The 27,295-nt window shown below is 54.3% G+C and overlaps 1 protein-coding gene across 1 annotated transcript; it reads left to right on the top strand.

The window, feature by feature from the left end:
- Window positions 1–1,121: 1,121 nt before the first annotated feature.
- On the top strand, window positions 1,122–27,295 carry LOC110568375 (coiled-coil domain-containing 92B). Its single transcript, XM_064378116.1, has 4 exons — window positions 1,122–1,363; window positions 12,920–13,071; window positions 19,019–19,066; window positions 23,181–27,295. The coding sequence occupies exons 2-4, from the start codon at window positions 12,942–12,944 to the stop codon at window positions 23,774–23,776; spliced, it is 774 nt and encodes a 257-aa protein (XP_064234186.1). The 5' UTR covers window positions 1,122–1,363; window positions 12,920–12,941; the 3' UTR covers window positions 23,777–27,295.

The raw sequence follows: 27,295 nt of genomic DNA, 5'->3' as shown, positions 1-27,295 counted from the left end.
ATCCCTTGTCATGAGCACAAAGGTCTAACGAGCACTCAGCAGTGCTGTTCTGAGCACTTTACATGTAGGAATTCATTTAATCCTCACTCAACCCAAAGATCTTATGAGCTACATGCCGTCATTATCCTCATTTACAGAGGAGACCAAGACCCAGGGAAGAGGAAGATGTTAGGGTAGCCAGACACAGTGGGACTCCTGAAGCCTCTCGTGTGTGGTGAAAACGGATCAACAGCAATGCCTTGCACACGTTCTGAACTTTGGAGTTTTTTTTGTTTGTGACACAGTCTTGTTCTTGTTAACCAGGCTGGAGTACAGTGGATCTGGGCTCACTGCAACCTCCGCCTCCCCGATTGAAGTGATTCTCCTGCCTCAGCCTCCTGAGTAGCTGGGATTTCAGGCACATACCATCATGCCCGGCTAATTTTTGTAGTTTTAGTAAAGATTGGGATTCACCATGTTGCCCAGGCTGGTCTTGAACTCCTGACTTCAGGTGATCCACCCGCCTCAGCCTCCCAAAGTGCTGGGATTACAGGCGCGAGCCACTGCGCCTGGCCTGAACTTTGGAGTTTATAAAGGATCTTCCCTTTGATCCTGGGACCCTCAACTGGGGCCCAGAGAGGTGATGTGACTCACCCAAGGCTCCGCAGCTAGTGAGAGGTCTGGGGCGGCTTTGCCGCCGCCTGGACACGGGACGGATTCCCAGCCCACGGGTCAGATCGCGCTTCGCCGCAAGTCTTCGCTGCGCGGGCGCGGGCGCGGGCACGGCCTCTCCTTCCTACGCCAGGGCGGGAGGGGCGGAGCGGATCGCGGCCTGACGGCCCGGGAGCTGTCCGCGGTGCTGATCCCCCGCCGCGCCCCCGTTCGCCCTGGCACCGGCGGGCTTCCCAGGTCGCCGCCCTTCCAGCGCGCAGCCAAAGCCAGCTCCGGGAGCCCAGAGGCCCGCCGGGGGCCTCTGGCCCGGCTCCCGGGGCTCTCGGGGCTCCCGGGGTTCCCCCTCCCCCGGCCTCGCGCCGCCGGCCTCCCCTCCCCCCGCCCCGCCCACGGCCCCGCCCCGCCCGCCCCTTGTCCCTCCCCTCCCCCTTCATCTCTCCCGCCCCCCGCACCCCTCCAGCTCGTTCGCCAGTTCCGGTCACGTTGCTGGGTGTTTACGCCTCGAGCCCGCCCCGACCCCCCTTCGGCGCCCCCGAACCCCCCGGAGCCCCTGCCCGACTGCCCCGCAGCCTCCCAGCAGCTGATGGCGCCGCAGCCGGGGCGGGCGCTGCGGAACCCCGGGCGCAGCTAGCGCGGGGGTAAAGAGCGCCGCCCCCACCCAGCCCGGCCCGGACCCCGGGCCCCGCCGGCCGGTGGCTCCCAGGTCCCGAAGGTGAGGAGGCCGGTCGGTGGGTGTGGGGGGTGTGGGCGCCGGGGCAGCCCCGGGGGGAGCAGCGCGGCCGGGCTCCAGCTCCCCCGGGAGGGCTGGCGCGGGGCTGGGCACCGCAGCGCGCGGGAGGCGGGCTGACTCGCGGCGGGCTGCTGGCAGAAGTTGTCCTCCACCGCCCAGACCCCGGGCCCTGCCTGGCGCTGCCGGGCGTCCAGAGAGGCAGGAGGTCGAGCCTCGCCGCCTCCCACCACGCACACCTTTCTTTCTGCTGCCTTTGCCCTCCTCTCTGCTCCCTCTCTTCCCCGTGCTCCTTAGTCTCCACATGCCCCCCCCCCCGCAGCCCTGCCTTCCCTGGGAGTCATATTGGAGGCATAATCAGGGCAGAACATGAAGCCTGAAGGGGGTGGGGGGCTCCAGCTTCCCCATATACCACATTCCCGTGTGGTGACTGGATCCTCAGCTTTGCTAAGGTGGGGGGGCTCCTGAGATCTTCAGTGGAGGGGGCAGCCAGAGTTGAGGGATAAGGGGGGAGGGGCTCTGGAGTGGAGAGGACCACAAGGTCTTGGGGGATGTGGCACCACCACTGGCCAAGCGGCCCCACCTTGCAGACAGAGTCCTAGTCATTTGTCAAAGGCTGAATCCTTGCTCTAGACTCAAATTCCCAGAAAAGCCAAGGACTTGGGGTTGGGGAGCAGCGTACTTATTTTTTAACAGTGTATTTACTTGCCCTGGTGATTCCCAGCAAGACTCAATCCATTCTCCTGGTTTCAGCAACATTCATTGTGGGCCTGTTCCTTGCAAGAGATTCCCAGAGACAAAGCCTTGCCCTCAGGAAGCATATGGCTTAGCACAGAAGCCAGGTGCGTGCAGGCACATGTGCACACACACACACACACAGAACACAAAGTGATAATATGACAGACTGTGGTGCTAGCCACCACCCAGATTCCAACAAATTGCCTGGGAAACAAAGAGGCGGGAGAGAGTCTTTCCAGCTTGGTGGGGGATCAGGGATGGCTTCATGGTAAAGGTAACGCCAGAGCAAGGCCCTGAAGGATGGGTCAGGTTTCAAGAGGCAGACAGGGTGGACATGGTAAGTGAGGGGATGCCTGGCTACTGGGCTTCTGGAAAAGGTTGTCATGAGAGCAGCAAGAGGTAGAATCCCACAGAGAAGATCAGCCTGCAAAGACGACTGCTAAATGCAGGCTGATGTTCTCCTCTTTGGATTCTCTTGTGAGAGGCCATCAATGCCAGGATGATCGCCCAGTGGGGTGCTTCTAGTTGCCAGGCACTGTAGTTATGTATATTGAGCAAACTCCTTTACCCCTCAGCTTGTCTCGTCATCCATAAAGTGGATACATTAATAGAATCTTCAGCGTGGGGTTGTTGCCAAGATAAGTGAGTTAATATATGTAAAATGCTAAGAACAGTACCAATTACTTATTATTATAAGTATTATTACCTATGCATTCATGCCATGTCCAAGAAAGGCTGCTTGCCTTCCTGCTCTCCTACTGCCCCAGGCCTCTGAGTCAGGCCAGGAACAGGAATAATGACTAAGAAAAAGAAAGCTTATATTGATCCTTTTTTTTTTTTGAGACAGAGTTTTGTTTTTGTCACCCAGGCTGGAGTGCCTGGCATGATCTCAGCTCACTGCAACCTCCAGCTCCTGGGTTGAAGTGATTCTCCTGCCTCAGCCTCCCGAGTAGCTGGGACTACAGGCGTGTGCCACCACACCCTGCTAATTTTCAGAGACCTAGTTTCGCATGTTGGCCAGGCTGGTCTTGAACTCTTGACCTCGGGTGATCAGCCTGCCTTGGCCTCCCAAAGTGTTAGGATTTCAGGCGTGAGCCACCGCGCCTGGTCTGATTCATTTATTTGTTCACTTATTGCCATGCCTGTCCTATCTAATATATCTTCCCTGACTATAAGAATAATAAATATAAGTCTAACATTCTCCTTAAAACAAGAAAACATACATACTTAAAGAATTTTAGCCGGGCGCGGTGGCTCACACCTGTAATTCCAGCACTTTGGGAGGCTGAGGCATGTGGATCACGAGGTCAAGAGATCGAGACCATCCTGGTCAACATGGTGAAACCCTGTCTCTACTAAAAATACAAAAAATTAGCTGGGCATGGTGGCACATGCCTGTAATCCCAGCCACTCAGGAGGCTTAGGCAGGAGAATTGCCTGAACCCAGGAGGCGGAGGTTGCGGTGAGCCGAGATCGCGCCATTGCACTCCAGCCCGGGTAACAAGAGCGAAACTCCGTCTCAAAAAAAAAAAAAAAAAAAAAAAAGAATTTTAACAAAACGTGGGTATTAACTGTTAAGAACAGCACAGAGATATTTGTTGACTTGATAAATATTTTCAGTCCAAAACAGAAAAGAAACACTAGGAAAAGCTGAACCTGGGACAAGAGAATCGGTCAGTGAGTGAGGGGTGGCAGACAGTGCAAGCCCCGAGCAAGCAGGTCACAAGAAGTGCAGGGTCTGGTTTCTCTCCCAGCAACCTCCTCTGCCTGAGGGAAAGAGGCAGCAGAGGCCAGGGGACCTTGAGCAGATGAAAAGGGTGTGGGGAAGGTAATATTTAGATACCCAAGGAATGACTGGGCTAAAAAGAGGTTTTGGAGGCGTGGTGGCTCACACCTCTAATCCCAGCACTTTGGGAGACTGAGGCAGGTGGATCACTTGAGGTCAGGAGTTCAAGACCAGCCTGGCCAACATGGCAAAACCCCTTGTCTACTAAAAATACAAAAATTAGCTAGGCATGGTGGCAGGCTCCTGAAGTCCCAGTTACTCGGCAGGCTGAAGCAGCAGAATTGCTTGAGCCCAGTAGGCAGAGGTTGCACTGAGCTGAGACGATGCCACTGCACTCCAGCCTAGGTGACAGAGTGAGTCTCCGTCTCAAAAAAAATAATTAAAAAAATAATAATTAAGAAAAAACCTGTGGGTGAGAAAAAGCCTTTCCTCCAATGAATTTGTATGTATGCATAAGCTCATAATATAAAGGAGGGATAAAAAGGCAAAGCTTCCGGCCTTGCCCTTTGCCCCCAGTCCTTTTCAGACCCCTTAGTGGAGTCCTCGAGGTCTATGGAGCAAAACTTGAAAACCACTAACTGAGATGATTTTGAAGGTCCTCTGGGTCCTAAGCACTATGATTCTGTACTTTTTATTATTATTATTATTAAAAAGAGACAGGGTCTCGCTATGTTGCCCAGGCTGGAATGCAGTGGCTATTCACAGGCGCTATCCCACTACTGATCAGCACGGGAGTTTTGACCTGCTCTGTTTCCGACCTGGGCCGGTTCACCCCTCCTTAGGCAACCTGGTGGTCCCCTGCTCAGGGGAGGTCACCATATTGATGCCGAACTTAGTGTGGACACCCGATCGGCATAGCGCACTACAGCCCAGAACTCCTGGACTCAAGAGATCCTCCAGCCTCAGCCTCCCGAGTAGCTGGGACTACAGGCACACGCCACCATGCCCAGCTATGATTCTGTACTTTGCATGGTTCTTTCAACCCAAAGAGCTGTAAGAACTGGTCCAGGCATGGTGGCTCACACCTGTAATCCCAGCACTTTGGGAGGCCAAGGTGGGCGTATCACCTGAGGTCAGGAGTTCGAGACCAGCCTGGCCAACATGGTGAGACCCTGACTCTACCAAAAATACAAAAATTAGCCAGGCATTTTGGTGGGCGCCTGTAATCCCAGCTATTGGGAGGCTGAGGCAGGAGAATTGCTTGAACCCAGGAGTCAGAGGTTGCAGTGAGCCAAGATTGCGCCACTGCACTCCAGCCTGGGCAACATAGCAAGACTCCATCATCTCAAAAAAAAAAAAAAAATGGCCAGGCGCAGTGGCTCACGCCTGTAATCCCAGCACTTTGGGAGGCCGAGGCGGACAGATCACTTGAGGTCAAGAGTTCAAGACCAGCCTGGCCAACACAGTGAATCCCCGTCTCTTAAAAAAAAAAAGAAGGAGAAGGGAAAATTAACAGAAAAAAAATCTCAAGAGAACCAGAAGAAGGAGGGAAGCAGAAACAATGCAGTCCCTGATGTGGTCAGGACAGTGGACAGAGGACAGTGACCCTCTTCCCTGAGCATGTTAACTCAGGCTGGACGCCTAGTGCTGGATATGGGGGAAAGACGGCGCTGATAGCACCAGCCCTTCAGCTGCTGTTACTAGCTTAGGCCACTTCCTCAGGCATGAGCGTCTGAAGCCCAGATGTTCCAGGACTGCGTTTCTGATGGGAACATCCGATGTTTTCCTGGCTTGGGCCTTCTGAAGTAGTGCCGGCAACTCCCCAGCCACACAGAGAGATTTTGGTTGTCACTAGTTCCCTTCCCCACGCTATCTCCCACCCTCCCCCAAAAGAACAGTAACGCCTAAGGAAGAATATTTGCCAAGATTGTTTGTGACCCAAATTTCTGCCCTGAGAAAAGCAGCCTGCCTAGTTGGAAGCAAATACTCGAGTCATTCTGGGAAAGCACAGAAGCAGCTGTTTGGCCGAGCCTCTCACGGTGGCCTGAGTCCAGTCTCCAGAGCTGTGAGGGAAGGCCTTTTCTCTTCAGAAACGTTTGCGTATCAGTGGCTAGGAGCAGACGTTTTCTCTCTTTATCCCAAGCACGGGCCCACACACCTTCATCCTCCAGGTGTGCACACAGCAGACACAGCAGCGAGAGGATCGAGAAACACTCACACGTGCTCCTTGAGGCACACAGGCACACTCAGGCACACATACAGATATGCAAGCACACAAATCCCGACACAGACACACAGTCGCACGCACACGCAGCTCACCTGTTTCTCCTAAGTTGTGCACCAGCATAATATTATGTTTTTACTTTATCTTTTATCTTTTTGTTTTTGAGACACAGTCTGGCTCTGTTGCCCAAGCTGGAGTGCAGTGGTACAACCTCAGCTCACTGCAACCTCCGCCTCCCAGGTTCAAGCGATTCCCCTGCCTCAGCCTCCCAAGTAGCTGGGACCACAGGTGCACACCACCACACCTGGCTAATTTTTTATAATTTAGTAGAGATGAGGTTTCACCATGTTGGCCAGAATGGTCTAGATCTCCTGACCTCGTGATTCACCCACCTTGGCCTCCCAAAGTGCTGGAAATACAGGTGTGAGCCACTGCACCCAGATGTCTTTTTTAGCCGGACATGGTAGCATGAGCCTATGGTCCCAGCTCCTTGGGGGACTGAGGTGGAGTCTCAGCCTGAGCCTGGGGGACACTACATTCCAGCCTGGGGGACAGAGTGAGACCCTGTCTCAAAAAAAAAATGCAAATCATAGCATGTTCTTTCACTGCTTAGAATTCTTTTAAGAACTTCTTTTTGCCTGGCACGGTGGCTCACGCCTGTAATCCCAGCACTTTGGGAGGCCGAGGCAGGTGGATCACGAGGTCAAGAGATCGAGACCATCCCGGTCAACATGGTGAAACCCCGTCTCTACTAAAAATACAAAAAATTAGCTGGGCATGGTGCATGCCTGTAATCCCAGCTACTCAGGAGGCTGAGGCAGGAGAATTGTCTGAACCCAGGAGGCGGAGGTTGCGGAGCCGAGATCGCGCCAGTGCACTCCAGCCTGGGTAACAAGAGCGAAACTCCATCTCAAAAAAAAAAAATTCTTTTTTTTTTTTTTAAAGATGGGGTTTCACCATGTGGCCAGGCTGGTCTTGAACTCCTGACCTCAGGTGATCCACCCACCTCAGCCTCCCAAAGTGCTAGGATTACAGGTGTGAGCCACTGCACTTGGCCCTTCTAAGAACTTCTAAATTCACTTAATATTACATATATTTTTTTGGAGTTGGAGTCTTGCTCTGTTGCCCAAGCTGGAGTGCAATGGCATGATCTTGGCTCACTGCAAGCTCCACCTACCTGGATTCTCCTGCCTCAGCCTCCGGAGTAGCTGGGACTATAGGCACACGCCTTCAAGCCTGGCTAATTTTTGTATTTTTAGTAGAGATGGGGTTTCACCATGTTGGCCAGGGTGGTCTTGAACTCCTGACCTCAAGTGCTCCACCTGTCTTGGCCTCCCAAAGTGCTGGGATTACAGGCATGAGCCACTGCGCCCAGCCTAAAAATTCTTAACATGATATACAAGATGCCATGTGATCCTACCCTTGATAACTTTCCTTCCTGTGTACCTTTCACTTCAGCCCTAACTACCATGGCAATGTCTGTTTCTCAGACAGACCAGAAGCACTTAGCAGAAAGTTTGACACATAGTAAGCCCTCCGTAAACTCGGCTATCATTATGATCACTTAGTTCTTTCCTACCTCTGTGCCTTCACAGATGCTGTTCCCTGTTGGAAATGCTCTTCCTTTCATTCTTTAATTCCTACCCCTCCTTCAAGTCTGTATTAGATTTTTATTGCTGTGTAACAAATTATCATAAACATAATGACTTAAAATAACATAAATTTATCATCTTACAATGTCTAAGCACCAGGAGTCTGGCTTTTTTTTTTTTTTTTTGAGACAGTTTTACTCTTGTTGCCCTGGCTAGAGTGCAATAGCGCAATCTCGGCTCACCACAACCTCAGCTCACTGCAACCTCTGCCTCCCAGATTCAAGCAATTCCTCTGCCTCAGCCTCCCGAGTAGCTGGGATTACAGGCATGCACCACCACGCCTGGCTAATTTTGTACTTTTTAGTAGAGGTGGGGTTTTTCCATGTTGGTCAGGCTAGTCTTGAACTCCCGACCTCAGGCGATCCACCCGCCTCAGCCTCCCAAAGTGCTGGGATTACAGGTATGAGCCACCACACCCGGCTGAGACAGGGTCTTTCTCTGTCGCCAGGACTGCAGTGCAATGGCAGGATCATGGCTCACCACAGACTTAAGCTCCTGGGTGCAAGCCATCCTCCCACCTCAGCCTCCTGAGTAGCTGGACTACAGGCTCATGCTACCAAGCCCAACTAATTTTTGTATTTTGGTAGAGACAACATTTCCACAGGTTGCCTGAAGTGCTGAGATTACAGGCGTGAGCCCCCCACCCGGCCTCAGGCTTCTTTTGAATGGCTTTCCTAATTACGTCAGGCATACCCAGAATAATCTCCATTTTGATTAAATCAGAGTTGACTGATTGGATGCCTTAATTACATCTGCAGAATCCCTTCACCTTTGTGTCTAGCCTAATCATGGGGTGAAATCCATCATACGCACAGGCCCCATCCACAGTCTAGCAGAGCACCTGCAGGCCAGAGGCTGGGAATTTTGGGGACCGTCTTGGAATTCTGCCTATCACAGGTGTCAGCCTAAAAGTTGCTTCCTCAAAGAGAACTTTCCTCACCTCAAATCTAAAGTAGGTTCCCCTCTTAATTTTTGACGTTACCTTGTAGGTCTCTTTCATGGCACTCATCACATATTGTAATTACATCCTTATTTGCATTATCTGTTTGTTCAACACATTTGTTTGATTCTCTCCACCCTGTGAGGTCCATGAGAGCAGAGACTTTACTGCGTTCAGTACTGCGCTGCCCTAGCCCAGCACAGGGCGTGGCAATAGGAGATCACTAAATGACTGAACGGAAACATGAGCAGATCAAGACAGGAGTTAACCTCCTCACACAGTAAATGGACAGAGAAGTAGAGGAAGAAGGGATGCAGCATTGATTGAGCCAGGTCCTGTGCTAAGCACTTTACATTTCTTTATTCTATTTATTTTATTTATTTTTATTTTCTATTTATTTATTTATTTATGTGAGACGGACTCCCGCTCTGTCTCCAGGCTGGAGCGCAGTGGCATGATCTTGGCTCACTGCAGTCTCCGCCTCCCAGGTTCACGCGATTCTCCTGCCTCAGCCTCCCTCCTGAGCAGCTGGGACTACAGGCGTGTGCCACCACACCCGGCTAATTTTTGTATTTATTTATTTATTTATTTTAAGAGATGGGGTCTCGCTATGTTTCCCAGGCTGGAGTGCAGTGGCTATTCACAGGCGCGATCCCAGTACTGATCAGCACAGGAGTTTTAACCTGCTCCATTTCCGACCTGGGCCGGTTCACCCCTCCTTAGGCAACCTGGTGGTCCCCTTTTCCCAGGAGGTCACCATATTGATGCCGAACTTAGTGCGGACAGCCAATCGGCATAGCGCACTACAGCCCAGAACTCCTGGGCTCAAGCGATCCTCCCATCTCAGCCTCCCAAGTAGCTGAACTACAGGCATGCACCATTGCGCCCGGCTAATTTTGTATTTTTAGTAGAGACAGGGTTTCACCATATTGGTCAGCCAGGTCTCAAACCCCTGACCTCAGGTGATCTACCCACCTCAGCCTCCCAAAGTGTTGGGATTACAAACATGAGCCACCTCGCCCAGCCTTACATTTGTTATCTCATTTAATCCTTACAACTATCCTAGGACTGTAGGATTTGCAGCCCCATCTTTCTTATAGGAGGAAAATAGCTCAGAGAGGTCAATTTCTATGCCAAAAGTCACACAGCAGGTAACTGAAACAGCCACAAATCAGCTGGGTGCAGTGGGTCATGCCTGTAATGCCAGCACTTTGGGAGACCAAGGTGGGAGGATTGCTTGAGGCTAGGAGGTGAACACCAGCCTGGGCAGTAAAGTGAGACCCTGTCTCTACAAAAAAATTAAAAATTAGCCAGGAGTGGTGGTGTGCACCTGTAGTCCTTAGCTACTTGGGAGGCTGGGGTGGAAGGATTGCTAGAGCCCAGGAGTTTGAGGTTGCAGATCGCCTCATTGTACTCCAGCCTGGGTGACAGAGTCAAACCTAGGACTCTTCCCAATGTAAATATCAGTGTAAATATTGGGAACCTTCTCTGGACTTGGTTGGAGAATTGACTCTGCCACCACTTACTGAGCGTGTGAGTGGCACAAGAGTCTTTTTTTGGCCGGGTGCGGTGGCTCATGCCTGTAATCCCAGCACTTTGGGAGGCTGAGGCAGACGGATCACGAGGTCAGGAGATCAAGACCATCCTAACACAGTGAAACCCTGTCTCTACTAAAAATACAATAAATTAGCTGGGTGTGGTGGCACACACCTGTGGTTCCAGCTACTCCAGAGCCTGAGGCAGGAGAATTGCTTAAACCCAGGAGGCGGAGGTTGCAGTGAGCCGAGATCGCACCACTGCACTCCAGCCTGGGCAACGGATCGAGATTCTGTCCCCCCAAAAAAGAGTCTTTTTTTGTGAAGTGGGGTGATAATACCTACTGAAGCTTGGTTGACAGAAGGAAGATCATGTGTATAATGATCCCTGAACATAGCAGAGGGTCAGCAATTGTAGCCAGTGATCCCCACAGGCCAAAGGGCCACCCCTTGTTGAAATGAAAGGCCTATTTGGTTGGATTGGGGGGTCAGGGGAGTACCAGAGAAAGGGGCCCAGAGAGGAGTGTCCCAAGGATGGGAGGTCTCAGGGGGACCTGCTTTATGTGACCCCACAAATGAAAATCTGGATTTTCCAAGTCTTACACGGAAGCTAGTCTGGAGGGGGCCATTTAGTGAAGAGAATTATTCATCTTACTGGCCTGTCTCTCCCACCGCCCAGGACATTCCAGGGGCAGGTGAAGGCAGGTTCCTCAAAGGTGAAGGCAAAGCTTAGGGAGTCCTTGGCTGAGAAAGCAGGAGCTCATAGTCCTGGGCCCCAGTGTTTGCTGTCTGCCTCTGCTTGTCCAAGATGCTGATTATCACAGAAGAGAGTCATCGGGAAGGGGCGGGGCCAGAAGAGGCGAAGCTGGAGAGCCAAGCCATCATTAGGATTCAGGGACGCACGCCTCCCCATCCATCACAGCAACTCAAGTTTCCACAATGGGAGTCACTGCATGGGTCTCTCCCCATCTCCTATTCCTTTTTAAAATGTTATTTATTTTTATTTTATTTATTTATTTTTGAGACGGAGTCTTGCTTTGTTGCCCAGGCTGCAGTGCAGGGGCGTGATCTTGGCTCATTGCAACCTCCACCTCCCAGGTTCAAGCAATCCTTGTGCCTCAGCCTCCCAAGTAGCTGGGATTACAGGCGTATGCCCCACCATGCGCCCAGCTAATTTTTTGTATTTTTAGTAGAGATGGGGTTTTGCCATGCTGGCCAGGCTGGTCTCGAACTCCTGAACTCAAGTGATCTGCCTGCCCTGGGCTCCAAAAGTGCTGGGATTACAGGTGTGAGCCACAGTGTCTGGCCTGTTTCTCTTTTATTTTATCTGTTTATTTGTTTAGAGATGGAGTCTCACTCTGCCTTCTAGGCTGGAGTGCAATGGCATGGTCTCAGCTCACTGCAACCTGCGCCTCCCAGGTTGAAGCACTTCTCCTGCCTCAAACTCCCAAGTAGCTGGGATTACAGGAGCCTACCACCATGCCAGGCTAATTTTTTGTATTGTTGGGAGAGATGGGGCTTCACCAAGTTGGCCAGGCTGGTCTGGAACTCCTGACCTCAGAGGATCCCCCCCCCAACCCCGACTCAGCCTCTTAAAGTGCTGGAATGACAGGCATGAGCCACCATGCTCAGCCTTTCTCTTTTTAAAAGGGACTCCACCACCTGCCTTCAGCCCAGAGTCAGTGTTAGTGAAACATTCACCACGTCTTCCTCCACTGTGACTTGGAGGCACCCGGAGCCGTGGACTGTGGTTGAGTTGGAGTTGAACTATCCTCAGAACAGCCGTGTAGCCCTTGGGAGATACTTGTGGGATGTCAGAGCTGGAAGAGACTTGGGGTCACTCACTCCACAACTCCCTCATTTTATCCATGAGAAAACCCAGAGCCCACAGAGGGAGAGGACTCACCCAGGTCACACTGCGAGGGCAGGAGAAGCAGGCTAGAACCCATGTTTTCTCTCTCTCTTTTTATTCACTTTGCAACTCCATTTGTTTTCCTGTTTGAGAAGTAGATGAGGCTGGCTGGATGCGGTGGCTCACACCTGTAATCCCAGGACTTTGGGAGGCTGAGGCAGGTGGATCACAAGGTCAGGAGTTCGAGACCAGCCTGGCCAAGATGGTGAAACCCATCTCTATTTAAAAAAGAGAGAGAGAAGCAGAAGAGGCTAAAGTTACACAGGGCTGGGCACACTGGCTCACCTCTTAATCTCAGCACTTTGGGAGGCCGAGGCAGGTGGATCACCTGAGGTCAGGAGTTCAAGACCAGCCTGGCCAACAAGATGAAACCCTAAAATACAAAAATTAACCAGGCGTGGTGGCAGGCGCCTGTAATCCTAGCTACCTGGGAGGCTGAGGCAGGAGAATCGCTTGAATCTGGGAGGCAGAGGTTGCAGTGAGCCAAGATCGCGCCACTGTACTCCAGCCTGGGCAACAGAGCAAGGCTCCATCTTAAAAAAAAAAAAAAAGTTACATGGGAGCAGGAGAATGAAACCATTGCCTCCTGGGCCTCTGGTTCTCCATCTGTGAAATGGGAATAACGGTGCTCTCCTGTCTACACCCTGCTTCTTCATGAAGGCTGAATAAGGAAACAGCGGGGCAGTAACAGCAGTGGTGGAGTCATCTTCCTGGTGGCAACAGGACCCAGAGTGGAGGAGACGGTGAAAGAGCTGAGGGTGGGGCAGCGCACAAGGGCTCGGAAGAGGTGGGTTTACCTTGTCGTCCTCCCTAGGTGGGGCCGGGCCTGGGCTGCCATGGATACCGTGTCCCTGCAGCATCAGATCCAGAGCGTGCAACGCCACATCAGCTTCCTGAAAAAGGAGCAGATGGCCCTGCTGCGAGACCTGCACCTGGAGATCCTGAGGCTGCAGAAACGCTGCTCAGGTGAGGCGGCCAGACGGGTGGGAAAGGATCACTGGTCATTGTCATCATCACAGCCACTGGTTTTTTCCTTTTTTTTTTTTTTTGAGACAGAGTCTCGCTCTGTTGCCCAGGCTGGAGTGCAGTGGCTGGATCTCATCTCACTGCAAACTCCACCCTCCCAGGTTCAAGCAATTCTCCTGTCTCTACCTCCTAAGTAGCTGCAATTACAGGCATGCACCACCATGCCTGCTAATTTTTGTATTTTTAATAGGGTTGGGTTTCACCATATTAGCCAGGCTGGTCTCGAACTCCTGGCCTCATGATCCACCTGCCTCGGCCTCCCAAAGTGGGGATTACAGGCGTAAGCCACCGTGCCCGGTCAACACAGCCACAGTTTCTGGGGTGTGCCCACCAGCGGCCCCTGTGAGCCTCACACTGCACCAATTCTGCTGCCTCTTTTTTTGAATAAGGAAGCTGAGACTTGGGGAGGTAAGACAGACAGAGAAGTTCTAGGAACACCTGACAGTTTCAGGGCAAAGCGCTCTGGTTAGGGAGTGGAGGGCTCCTGGGAACCCATTCCCGGAGGTTCCCATCCTTTCCGAGAGTCACTGTTCACCAGGCAACTCCCAGCTCTGGGTCTAGCTGGGGAGACACACAGGCCAACTGGTGATACGGAGGGAGAGGAGAAATCAAGCAGGAGCTCATGGGCAGGAGCATATCCAGCCTGAGGAGCAGGCGCGGGAGGAGACCCAGCCTCCAAGGCTCCCCAAGGGAGGGGTGCTTCAGCTCCTGGAGGCTGCGTAACATGTGGACATGCCGAAATACCACAGGAGAAGGGGAGTGGAGAGAGCATTCCAGATGAAGGGAAGAGCACGGCAAAGGCCAGAAGCTGGGAAGCCAGAAGCTCATGGAAAGTTCTAGTTGATGGGTAAAGCAGCACTTAAAGGAGACTGATAAGAAATCCAGCTGGAGGCTGGACGCAGCAGCTCACACCTGTCATCCCAGCACTTTTGAGAGGCCGAGGTGGGTAGATCACCTGAGGTCAGGAGTTCGAGACCAGCCTGACCAATATGGTGAAACCCCATCTCTACTAAAAATACAAAAAATTACCTGGGCGCAGTGGCAGGTGCCTGTAGTCCCAGATACTCAGGAGGCTGAGATGGGAGAATTGCTTGAACCCAGGAGGCAGAGGTTGCAGTGAGCCAAGATTGTGCCACTGCACTCTAGCCTGGGCAACAGAGTGAGACTCTGTCAAAAAAAAAAAAAAAAATCCAACTAGAGCCAGAGTGTGGAAGACCTTGACCAATACCATGATCACCAAAATGTTTGTCCTCCTGGGTAGTGGGAGGCACAGACTGAGTGCTGTGTGCTTGAGCAGCTGAGTGCTGCTTGATAGCATTATGCTGCATTAAGAAACTCAGTCTGGGCCAGGCGCGGTGGCTCATGCCCGTAATCCCAACACTTTGGGAGGCCGAGGTGAGCAGATATGAGGTCAGGAGTTCGAGACCAGCCTGGCCAACATGGTGAAACCTCGTCTCTACTAAAAACACAAAAATTAGCTGGGTGTGGTGGCGTGCGCCTATAATCCCAGCTACTCAGGAGGCTGAGGCAGGAGAATCGCTTGAACCCAGGAAGCGGAGGTTGTGGTGAGCCGAGATCGGGCCACTGCACTCCAGCCTGGATGACAGAGCAAGCGCAAGACTGTCTCAAAGAAAAAAAATAATAAACTCAGTCTGGGCCAGGTGTGGTGGCTGATACCTGTAATCCCAGCACTTTGGGAGGCTGAGGTGGGTGGATCACCTGAGGTCAAGAGTTCAAGACCAGCCTGGCCAACATGGTGAAACCCCATCTCTACTAAAAATACAAAAAATTAGCCAGGCGCGGTGGTGCACACCTGTAATCCCAGCTACTCAGAAGGCTGAGGCAGGAGAATCACTTGAACCTGGGAGGTGTAGGTTGGAGTGAGCTATCACACCACTGCACTCCAGCCTGGGCGACAGAGCGAGACTGTCTCAAAAAAAAGAAAAAAGAAAGAAAGAAAAAGCAGCTCAGTCTGGCAGTTGTATGGAAGCTGAATTGGTGGGAGAGGGAGGTAGGGAGCCCAGCAGAGGTGGTGAATGGTCCAGGGGAGAGATGACGAGGGATGGAAAGGGGAGGACCCGTGGGAGGTGGGCTGAAAGAAAGGACTTGCCTGCGGACTGGATTTGTGGGCAGAGCAGAGGGAGGCACCAAGGCCGGAGTGGCAACCCAGGCCTGGCCTCTGCTCTTGGGCCTGGGGCCTCAGCTGCCTGCGGCTCTCAGAGGCTTGGCTCTGCCCCAAGTGCTCCCTGAGGCTGAGTCTCCACATTCAGGCTTTGGAGCCAATGCCTCATAGACTGTCTTAGCTGGGAGGGCCCAGCCTCTTCATTGTACCTACTTAGGTAAACCAAGGCCCAGAGAGACAGCCGCCCAGTATGTCAGTGGTGGAGGGATAATTAGATCCCAGAGCTCCAGATGCACGGCCCTACATGCCTCTGCAGCTTTCTGGACATCTCCCCAAGATGCTCAGACTTCTAACTCCCTTCCAGCACCTGCTCCTGGGAGCTCCCCGCTGCCCAGGGAAACTGAGTCCCAAAGGATCTGAGTGACCCAGCTGACTCCCCACACTGTGACATGAGAAGCCGGTAGTCCTGACTCAGGTATTACCGCCTCCTTAGGCTCCACAGACACAGTTGGCAAACACATTCTCATCTCCCCTGAAGACTGGACGGGAGCAGAGGCCAGCCTGGGGGACAACAGTGACCCAAGTATCTCACTCATGCCTGATGCCACCTTTTCACTGAAATAACAAAATTATAAGAAAAGAGGAAACCACCAGGCACGGTGGCTTACGCCTGTAATCCCAGCACTTTAGGAGGCAGAGGCAGGCAGATCACAAGGTCAGGAGTTTGAGACCAGTCTGGCCAATATGGTGAAACCCTGTCTCTACTAAAAATACAAAAATTAGCCGGGCATGGTGGCATGCGCCTGTAATCTCAGCCTCTCAGGAGGCTGATGTAGGAGAATCGCCTGAACCTGGAAGGCAGTGGTTGCGTTGAGCTGAGATTGCGCCACGGCACTCCAGCCTGGGCAACAAGAGTGAGACTCCATCTCGAAAAGAAAGAAAAAGAAAAGAGAAAATCCTAAGACCCTATGGCAGTTCCTCTCGTTTCAGTTTTGCTAATTCTGAGAACTGGTGGCTCCTCCTTTTAGGACCCAGGCCAGATCCCCAAGTGTGGAGCCAGCAGGAACAGAGCACCCTCACATCCGCTGCCCTTCTCACATGGCTATGGGCCGAAACCTCGGTTTTTTTATTACTATTTTTTATTTTTGAGATGGAGTCTCGCTCTGTCACCCAGGCTGGAGTGCAGTGACACGATCTCAGCTCACTGCAGCCTCCACCTTCCAGGTTCAAGCCATTCTACTGCCTCAGCCTCCCAAGTAGCTGGGACTACAGGTGCTCACCACCACGCCCCGCTAATTTTTGTACTTTTAGCAGAGACAAGCTTTCACCATGTTGGCCAGGATGGTCTTGAACTCCTGACCTCAGATGATCCGCCTGCCTTGGTCTCCCAAAGTGCTGGGATTACAGGCGTGAGCTTCCATACCCCACCACCTCTCAGTTATTGATTAAGGAGATAAAAATAACTTGGGCTGGGCTACAGCAGCCATTCTCAGGGCTGAAATGACTGAATAAGGCCTTTCCCCCAAGGAGGAGCTGATGATAAAAGAGACAATAAGGGAAAGGAGATTACAGAGGGACCCAGAGCTGGGAGGGCGTTGGGAGGGGGAGAGGCTGGTGTAGGAGCCCAGGGGACAGGCTCCCGGGGCTGGCTGAGGGTGGGCGAGGCCTCAGAACGAAGAGCTGGAGAGGTGGGTGTGTTCTGGGGGCGCGAAGCAGTGTGGCTGATGACAAGAACTCCCCACCCTTGTTCAGCACCAGCTTAGCCCTGGGCCAAGCTCACTTTTTTTTCTCATTTAATCCTGGTGACAGCTCCTTAGAGAGGAGATGCTATTATGCTCCCATTTTCCAGATGAGAAAACTGAGACTCAGAGAGGTGCTGTTACTAGCCAAGGTCACACAGCATATGGGACCTCACAGCATTCTCATCTACAGCCCAGATGGGACTTTTATCTCCCTACCCCCAAATCCTGGGTTTAAGGGCTGAAGAGAAACCACCCACAGGGAGTTCATGGCATAGCCACGGCATCCCCATCCCCAAATCCCTGAACCCAGTCCAGGCCTCCTTGGCCTACATCACAAGGCCTTGGAGGGGCCGAGTTGGCCCCAGGAAGCCCCGGAGGGAGGCACTGGAGCCCTCACAGGGGCTCCAGGGAGCAGGTTCAGACTCTGGTCACAGCAGAAGGCTCAGACATCCCAGCCGTCTGTCTCCCAGCAACAACCGGCCTCCCCAGAGAAGGCACCTCTGGTAAAGCTCTGGAACAGCCCAGTGAGGGCAGCGAAGAGGGGCGGGCAGAGGGGTCACAGGCCAGTCCCTGACGGTGCTGCTGGGTGCTGGTCCCAGAGATGTGCTGCCTTCCTTACCCGACCCCCAGCTTCACACGTTCTCCCCTTGGGCACCAGACTGTGTGCCTGCAGGTGCACATAGGTGCCCCTGAGTAGGCCTGCATCACCGCCAGCTGTGGCTCTGGCTGCCTTCTGCCCTTGTACCAGGCTCTTGAGCCCTGCTGGAGTTGGGGGAGCAGGGGTGGGGCTGGAAAAGTTATCACACTCACCTGGGCTGAGAGATGGGGCTTGGAGGGCACTAAGGAATGGAGACTGGGGGAACAGGCAGGCAGAGGGGTGGTGGCTAGGCTGCAGCACCCAGGAGGAAACTGCCCCTGCGCCACTGCCCTCAAGTGGCTCCTAGGCTGCCCGCCCCACCCCGTCAATGCCAAGCCTCCATCACTAAAGCAGCACGGTCCTCCTCGAAGCCCCTCTCCCTGCCGGGGGGAGTACAGTAGAACTGGGGCTTGGGAGGGGGCAGTGCTGATGTTCAGATAATAACAGGCTCAACCATACCAGCTGTCAAAACAGTGAAAAGCAGCCATGTGCGGTGGCTCATGCCTGTCATCCCAGTACTTTGGGAGGCTATGACAGGATTGCTTGAGCCCAGGAGTTTGAGACCAGGCTGGACGATATAGAAAGACCCCATTGCTACAAAAAAAATAAAATTAAGCTGGGCTCAGTGGCTCACACCTGTCATCCCAGCACTTTGGGAGGCCGTGGCGGGCAGACCACTAGGTCAAGAGATTGAGACTATCCTGGCCAACATGGTGAAACCCCGTACATCTCTACTAAAAATACAAAAAATTAGCCAGGCGTGGTGGAAGCCTGTAGTCCCAGCTACTCGAGAGGCTGAGGCAGGAGAATTGCTTGAATTTGGGAGGCAGAGGTTGCAGTGGGCTGAGATCACATCACTGCACTCCAGCCTGGGCAACAGAGCGAGACCCCGTTTCAAAAAAAAAAAAAAAAAAACAGTGAGAAGCAAGTGTCCAGACTGGTAAGTAGCCACTGCCCTGAGCCTGCCTCAGTGCCGCCAAGTAGTTGAGGACACTCCAGCAGCCATCAGCTAAACACGAAAGGGTCAAAGCCCTGCACAGCAAGGGTCTTCCAGGACTGCTTTCGTTAGTTGGCAGAATACCTCAGGAAGAGTAGATACTCCCCCAGCCCCAAAACAAGCCAGGTTCCTCAGTCCCAGGAGGGGTGAACTAAACTCCAAACCCGGGCTCAGAGCTTGAGCTGGGAAGATTTCTGAGCTTAGAATCCAGCTGGCCAGGTTCCGGCTGCGTCCTGGACACACCTCTTCATCTCTTCCCCTTGCAAGGCTGCAGTAAAATAGTATGGGGGTGGTTTCTAATGCCACTCTTACTGCGCTGTGCTTCCATGATCTCTCTCTCTCTCACACACACACACACACAAACTGCCTTTTCTTTTCTTTCCCCCTAGAACTGACGCACGACCTGGAAATGAGAGAGGTCCAATCTCACCAGCAAGGTAAGAGAGGGACCACTGGTGGGGAAGGGTCATGGGGCCCACAGCTGGAGTTTCCCAGCCCTTAGTAAGACCCAAGCCTTCTCTGTCGCCAGCCTAGACTTGGGAACAGTCACTCCTTGGCTGGTGAGCAGAGTGCAGGGTGTCAGCCACACTTGCCCAGTGGATGACCTTGGGGATGCCCTTGTGCAGTGAACAACGTACACCACCACACACAGTACCCTGTATCCATGTCTCTGTCCAAAGTGAGGAAAGCGAAGCACGAAGGAGATGGTAACGTGACTCACTTCCCCAGTCCTTCCCATCCTTGCCCAAGGGACCACACGGTCAGTGTCAAGGTGCACTCATCTGAGTGATTGCAGGCTGAGGCCAAGATGCATGTCAGGATGGGCTCCTTGACTTCAAGGAACTTACAGGAAATGAAACACACACACACTAGTAAATCCTGCACTTTACAAGACTTCTTGCTGTCATAGAAATTCCACTAGAGTCAGGCGCGGTGACTCACGCCTGTTATCCCAGCACTTTGGGAGGTCGAGGTGGGTGGGTCACCTGAGGTCAAGAGTTCAAGACTATCCTGGCCAACATGGTGAAAGCCCATCTCTACTGTACAAAAAATTAGCTGGGCGTGGTAGTGCGTGCCAGTTGTCCCAGCTACTCGGGAGGCTGAGGCAGAACTGCTTGAAACCAGAAAATGGAAGTTGCAGTGACCCAGGATTGCAACACTGCACTCCAGGCTGGCGATACAGCGAGATTCTGTCTCAAAAAAAAAAAAAAAAAAAAAATTAGCCGGGCACAGTGGTGCATGCCTGTAATCCCAGCTGCTCGGGAGGCTGAGGCAAAAGAATTGATTCAACCCGGGAGGCAGAGGTTGGGGTGAGCTGAAATCACCCCATTGCACTCCAGCCTGGGCAACAAGAGCAAAACTCGGTCTCAAAAAAAAGAACAGACTGTCTTCTGTATTGCTGTGTTGCTTATAGAGAAGTGCTACAGGCTGGAAGTTTAAGCTATGATGTTAGAAGCCCTACAGATTGCTTTGTGTATTCATGCTTAAAGATCAGCTAGGGATCATCTAAACACTTATGGACCTGGACTAATTCCGCCCAGTTTAGAGGACAACCTCTTCTGCCCAGGTGGTTGATGGAAGGAGGCACACATCCCAGACACTAGGACAGTTCTGTGACAAAGCCTCTTTCACCCCACTCACTGTCCTTTGTCTGAAAGGGTCTTTGTGGTCACCTGGGCTCAAGCCACTGCCGCAACGTCTTGGTTTTTATCTTTCTGAGACAGAGTCTCACACTCTGTTGCCTAGGCTGGCATGTAGTGGCACCATCTCTGCTCACTGCAACCTCCACCTCCTGGGTGGGCTCAAGAGATCCTTTCACCTCAATCTCGAGATTAGCTGTTTCTACAGACACGTGCCACCATGCCCGGCTTTTTTGTAGATGGGGTTTCACCACATCACCCACGTTGGTCTTCAACTCCTGAGCTTAAGCAATTTGCCCGCCTCAGCCTCCCAAAGTGCCAGGATTATAGACATGAGCCACTGTGCCTGGCCTATCTTGTCTTTCAATGGGCTTGGAGAACTATTTTTTTATTTTAGAGATAGGGTCTTGCTCTGTTGCCCAGGCTGTAGTGTCCAGTGGCACAGTCACAGCTCACTGTAGCTTTGCACTTCTAGGCTCAAGAGATCCTCCTCACTCAGCCCTCCCCCCAAGTCACTGGGATGAGTGTGCCAACCCACTGGGCTTAAGAACTTTCTTTGTCCTTTTATCACTTGGTGATTTTCACACTTCCAGGGTATTTTTTCCACTTTCGGCTGCCTACATCTCTACACTCACACGTCCTGAGTACTAGGATATGGTCCTGCCGAGACAGAGCTTGTGGTCAGGAGGCAGGGGTCCTCAACTCGGCTGCACACAAGAATCACCTGGGAAGATCTAAGCAACACCAGTTCCCAGGTCCAACTCCAGGGATGCTGATTCAATTGGTTTTTAGTATTGCCCAGGAAACAGCATTTTTTAAAGCTCTCTGGGTAGTTCCAATGTCTATCCAGGGTTGAAAGCTGCTGCAGTGGCAAAGGCAAACAATAAAGAAAAAAACCACAAACATGTGGGCGGGCGTGGTGACTCACACCTGTTTTTTTTTTTATTTTGAAACAGAGCCTCATTCTGTTGCCCAGGCTGGAGTGCAGTGGTGTGATCTTGGCTCACTGCAGCCTTGGGTTCAAGTGATTCTCCTGCCTCAGCCTCTTGAGTACCTGGGGTTACAGGCGCCACCATGCCTGGCTAATTTTTGTATTTTTAGTAGAGGCGAGGTTTCACCATGTTGGTCAGGCTGGTCTTGAACTCCTGACCTCGTGATTGACCTGCCTTGGCCTCCCAAAGCGTTGGGATTACAGGCGTGAGCCACCGCGCCCGACCAAGGTGACTCAGACCTGTAATCCCGACATTTTGGGAGGCTGAGGCAGGAGGACTGCCTGAACCCAAGAGTTCGAGACCAGCCCAGGCAACATGGCAAAGCCTCGTCTCTACAAAAAAATGTGCATGCTTGGCCGGGCGCGGTGGCTCAAGCCTGTAATCCCAGCACTTTGGGAGGCCGAGGCGGGTGGATCACGAGGTCGAGAGATCGAGACCATCCTGGTCAACATTGTGACACCCCGTCTCTATTAATACAAAAAAATTAGCTGGGCACGGTGGCGCGTGCCTGTAATCCCAGCTACTCAGGAGGCTGAGGCAGGAGAATTGCCTGAACCCAGGAGGCGGAGGTTGCGGTGAGCCGAGATCGCGCCATTGCACTCCAGCCTGGGTAACAAGAGCGAGACTCCGTCTCAAAAAAAAAAAAAAAAAAAAAATGTGCATGCCTGTGGTCCAAGCTCCTGGGAAGGCTGAGGTGGGAGGATTACTTGAGCCCAGGAGGCTCAAGCAGAGGCTGCAGTGAGCTATGCCACTGCACTCCAGCCTGGCAACAGAGGGAGACTTTGTCTCAAAAAAAAAAAAAAGTGATAAATGCCCTATGGAGGAAACAAGGGCATGGACTCCACACGCACACTCACAGCTCCTTCAGTCCCTTCCTCTCACCAGGTCTTCCTGCCACTGGGTTTTACACAAGCTGTTCCCTCTGTCTGGAGCACCCGTCTCTCCTGTCTTCACTACTTAACTCCTGTTTATCCTTAGATCTTAGCTCCAGTCTCTTCTGCTGGGAAGACTTCCCTCTCGAGGTCACATTCTCCAGTTACAGTCACAGCACTGACTTTCCACATGTCACAGTTGCAAGCTCACATTTCTTTGTGATTATTTACTATGCTTCTCCCACTATGCTGTAAGCTTCACAGAGACCGTTTTATTATGTGCCCTACCTCCAATACCTAACACAGTGCACGCGGTCAGGAGTCCATGAACTATCTGTGGAATGAATAAAGGGCCAGGAAGGGGTTTGCACTTAAGCTGAAACATGAAGAATGAGAGGAGAGGCCAAGCAGAGGGTAGGATAGGCGCAAGGGCGGAACGAGGAAGGCCACTGCAGCCCCAGTGGGCAAGGAGAGGGAGCTCGGTACGAGTAGGTGGGGGGCGTGGGGAGGAATGGGGCTTGTTTTGGTTGTTTTTGTTTTTTGAGAGGGAGTCTCGCTTTGTCACCCAGGCTGGAGTGCAGTGGCATGATATCAGCTCACTGCAACCTCGGCCTCCTAGATTCAAGCGATCCTCCTGCCTCAGCCTCCGAGTAGCTGGGATTACAGGCATCCACCACAATGCCCGGCTAACGTTTATATTTATAGTAGAAATGGGGTTTCACCATGTTGGCCAGGCTGGTCTCGAACTCCTGATCTCAAGTGATCTGACCAATTTAGCTTCCCAAATGCTGGGATTTCAGGTGTGAGCCTCCGTGCCCGGCCTCATTGTTGTATTTTTAGTAGAGACGCGGTTGCACCACGCTGGCCAAGCTGGTCTCGAACTCCTGACCTCAAGTGATCCGCCCACCTCGGCCTCCCAAATGCTGGGATTCCAGGCGTGAGCTCCCGCGCCGGGCCTGGGCGCTTTGTTGCACGGAGCGTTGAGCCGTGCAGGTTCTGTTCCAGTCCCGGCGGTGACTGTAACCTCCGGCCTCTGCTCCGTTCCAGAGGCGGCGTCCCGGGAGCTGGAGAGCAAGTGCCGCGCCCTGGAGTCGCAGCTGGAGGCGCGGGCTGCGGCCAACGCAGAGCTGCGGCGGGAGGTGGCGCAGCGCGAGGCGCTGGTGTCCGCGCTGCGCTGCAGCCTCCGCACCGAGGAGCGCCGCTTCCTGGAGGAGCTGCGCCGCCGCAGCCACCGCGCCACCGTGCTGGGCACCGAGCTGCAGAAGCACACCGAGGCGGCCGCCTACCTCTCCTGCCAGCTGCACGCGGCGCGCCAGAGACTGCAGGCCCCGCGCCCGGGCCCCGGCGCTGCCGTCGCCGCCGCAGCCGAACCCCGGCCCCGCCGCCGCGCACCGCGGGCCCGCCGCCCGCCCGCCGCCCACGAGGCCGCCGCCAAGGGCTCTGGCCGGGACTGGGCCGTCTGGGACCGCGGGGCCTGCGCCCTGGACGACACCGACCCCATGCCCGACCCCGCGCTCTTCCTCTACGCCCGAAGGCCGCTGCGGCCCAGCGGTCGCAGCCCGCGCCAGCCGCCTCCCCAGGAGCCCCCAGACCGAGCCGGCCCGCACCATCCCGCGCCCAGCGCGCCCGGGGATCTGGAGTAGGCTCGGGGTGACGCTGGGCGCACGGGGAGGGTCGGCCAGGGACGCGGCTCGGGCCGCGCAGACAGGTCCCGGGGGCCGAGGTCGGCCGCCCCTGCTCCAGGAAGCGAGTCGCTGCGGCCCCGGCTCCCCCACCCCTCGAACCGCCAGCCTTTTGTACTTCCCGACGTTTCCAAAGCTTCCAGCGCTCTCCTCCCGCGAGATTCCTCCGCGGGGCCGAGCGGCGGCACTTTCTTTCCAGGGAGGCCCCGCCGTCCGGATCCTGACACGGTCCCGCCCGCCGGCGAGACGGGAGGGGCGGGGGCCACACCCGGACCCGGGAAAGCCGACAGTCTGTGGTGGGGTGGGAGGGCCGGGCTGGCCTGCGAAAGGCACGCGGAGTGGCAGCGGTACCCCCGGCCTCCCCACCCCCGCGCCGACGCCCTTCCCGCCCAGCCGCCTTCCTCCCAGGAGAGGCTCGGGCTCGGGGCTGTCCTTTTACCCCCACCCCGAACCTGCCGACAGGTCGTTGCAGGGGAGCACGGAACACTTTAGAAGATGCGTCTTCCCAGAGCCCCTCGTGGGGAAGGTGCGCCTGCTGGAAGTTGAACTTCTGGAAGGTCGCATCCATGGGCCCTGGGAGAGGATTACAGAAGCGGCCGAGTGGCCGGACTTGGTCTAGAGCGCAGCTCTTCCCGAGTCTGCCACGCTGGGTCCGCGGGGACTGGGAGCTGCGCTGGGGAAGGGAGGTGACAGAGAGGCAAGCTGCGTGCCAGGATTCCGGAAGGCAGGAAATGTCTTCCCCTCAGGGGGTAGCCCCAGGTTTTCCTAGTCCTGTTTATTGGTGCTAATTTTGCTCGGCTTCCTAATCAGCTGGCTGCACCCAGAGGCAAGAAGAAGGAGGGCCTTGGCCGGGCACGGTGGCTCACGCCTGTAATCCCAGCACTTTGGGAGGCTGAGACGGGCGGATCACTTGAGGTCACGAGTTCGAGACCGACCTGGCCAACTTGGTGAAACCGCGTCTCTACTAAAAATACAAAAAGCCGGGAGTGGTGGTGCGTGCCTGTAATCCCAGCTATTTGGGAAGTGGAGGCAGGAGAATCGCTGGAACCTGGGAGGTGGAGGTTGCAGTGAGCCGAGATCGCTCCATTGCACTCCAGCCTGGGCGACAAGAGCAAAACTCGGTCTCAAAAAAAGGGAAAAAGAAGGGCCTGGCTTCTTGGAAGTGGCAGCTACTGATAGAAGTTTGGGTTTGGGTTTGCTGGGGGGCATGGTGGGAGCACAGGTGAGTCCCCAGCCGGGACCCCCTCCGGAGATGCCCCTGAACCTGTCGGAATCTGGCAGTGGTGGGATGCACAGTTCCCCATGTCGAATGGTGGAAAGGGGAACGCCCCACCTCCTAGCCCTTTCTCCTAAGCTCCCCAGCCACCACCAAAGGCAGGAGGGGCAGTTCAGCGCAGCTTGTTGCCCCCACCCCCAGCCCAGCCTAGAAGGAAGCACACCCCTGGAGCCCCATGCCATTCCTCCTGTGTGGGTCCTGCATCAAGTCCTAAGTGCCTGTGAGGTCTTCCAGGGGCTTCGAGGGGAGGACATGGGGCAGGGAGAGGCCTTTACCTCCCTCACAGACACCCCTTTCCTGACAGGTCCTGACCTTGGCTGACGCCACACATTCCGTGTTACCCAGGGGTCTGGGAGGTGAGCAGAGTCAAGCTCTAGGGTTACAAGCTCTTCTCCCAACACTGCCCCATGAAGATGGGGGAATCCCCGATCACACCCCCTTTCCTTCCATTTGTTAGAGGGAGGGGAAATTGGCAAGTAGCAGCGACCAGTGAGAGAGCACACTCAGCCAATCAGTGTGCAGCCCTCCCAGCTGACCCCACCCGGGACCGCCCAGACCACTGAGCAATAACCAGGCCTGGTGTACAGTGTCCAGCTCCTGGGATCCAGATGGCTGAGGTTGGGGCACCCTTGGGACAGTGCTCTCCAGTCTCACTTGGGCCAAGAAGGTGGCTTGGGGTCCTTGCTCTGCCTGCCCCCACCTCTACCCTCCACCAGTCCTGTGGTTGTGCCTGTGCCATCTCTGTCCCCCCTCAAGTATGTGTAACTCACTGCACCCCTATTCTGTCCCCCTTCCTTTCTGAACCTGTCTGTGTGTGAGGGCCTCACTCCTCTCTCAGAGGTGCCCAGAGGACCATGGGAAGGAGGGCAAGAGCCTCTTTCCAGAGGAGCCCACACAGACCCTCATCTCCCACAACCACACTTTTGGGGTGAACAGGGTGACTTTCTTAGGTCAATTCTTCTGCAGAGATGGTACTTTATCTGCCCACCCACCCACTAAAAGCCATAGCCCCCTCTGCCTGGCCCCCCCCCATCTCTATAGCAATAGCTCCCTTCCCCCTTCCCTCCTGGGCCTCCAGGGTGTCCAGCTGGGGCCCCACCACACGCTGGCCCCAGGGATCTTCCAGTGGCCTGCCTGCCTCTCCTGAAGTGACCCCATCAGTGCCACCCAACTCTCATCCCTCTTCTAGCAACCACAGATAATGACGGTTGTTTGTGGGGGCTTGGAGATCCCCTAGATGAAAAGTTCTGAGTCTGGAGCAGCTGACTCACTGACTCTCAGCTGAGGTGCTGGAGGTGCCTGGGGCAAGCTGGGGGAGAACCCATGGCAGATGCAGGGTTCTAGTTTTCACAGAAATTCCCCTGTCGCCCTCCTGAAAATAATGGAAACTTCCCTCCACCCGCCTGCACAGAACCCTCCGTGCAGCAGAATGAGACTAGGAGCTGGAGTCATTGGCCTGCTCTTGACCCCTGCCCAAAACTCCTCAGCCTCGGGCCCGGGAGAGGCCCCACCCTCCCTGGGTTTGGCTTGACAGCCCACCCAGCCCTAGGGAAGCCTCCCACCCCCACGCCCCCCAGCCACTGGAATGTCTGGGTGACTAAGAAGGGAAAGGACTATATCTCTCCTCTGCTGCACGAATCCCCACTGGGAGAGAGGGAGTGTTGAAGAGGACACTCAGGGTCCCTAGGTGGAGCTCCTGCCACATCCCAAGTGTGGACAGATCCAGGACGCAGAGCTGCTGGTGGGGACCTCCCCTTGCTCTGGAACTTGGCCAGGGCGCAATGGGCTGTGCCATCAGAGGCTCTGTACCTCAGCCCAGCCACCGCACCCTGCAGCTTGGGGGACTAGTCCAGGGCCAAAGTGGGGTAGCCCTTCCCCATATAAGCAGCAAGGATGGAGTCCTCCCTGGTGGAGAGGGAGGAGGCCTAGAGGGTGAGGGGCAGCTTCTCAGTGCAGGGAGGGGGGTCTCCAATTACCTTCTCCAGGACACGCCAGCCTTGAATGGGAGACGCGCAGGGCTTCAAAACCGCCTGGCAGGCGCCCTGTGGACAGGGTAGAGGGGCCCTGCTCCAAATTCTCTGTTGGCTGCGCTTTTGAATCCAGTGCTTTTCAGAGTGTACTCACTCACCCACAGAAGTAGAGTCCTGTGCTTTAGGGTGACTGTCATATGCCTTATTCTTAATAAAATCTCTGAAAAACGTGAA

This window comes from Aotus nancymaae, unplaced genomic scaffold (genome assembly GCF_030222135.1).
Source record: "Aotus nancymaae isolate 86718 unplaced genomic scaffold, 86718_ANA_hifiasm-v0.15.2.pri h1tg000018l, whole genome shotgun sequence".
Lineage (NCBI taxonomy): Eukaryota > Metazoa > Chordata > Mammalia > Primates > Aotidae > Aotus > Aotus nancymaae.
The sequence above is the reverse complement of the archived record's forward strand: the minus strand, read 5'-3'. Positions and strand labels throughout refer to the sequence as shown.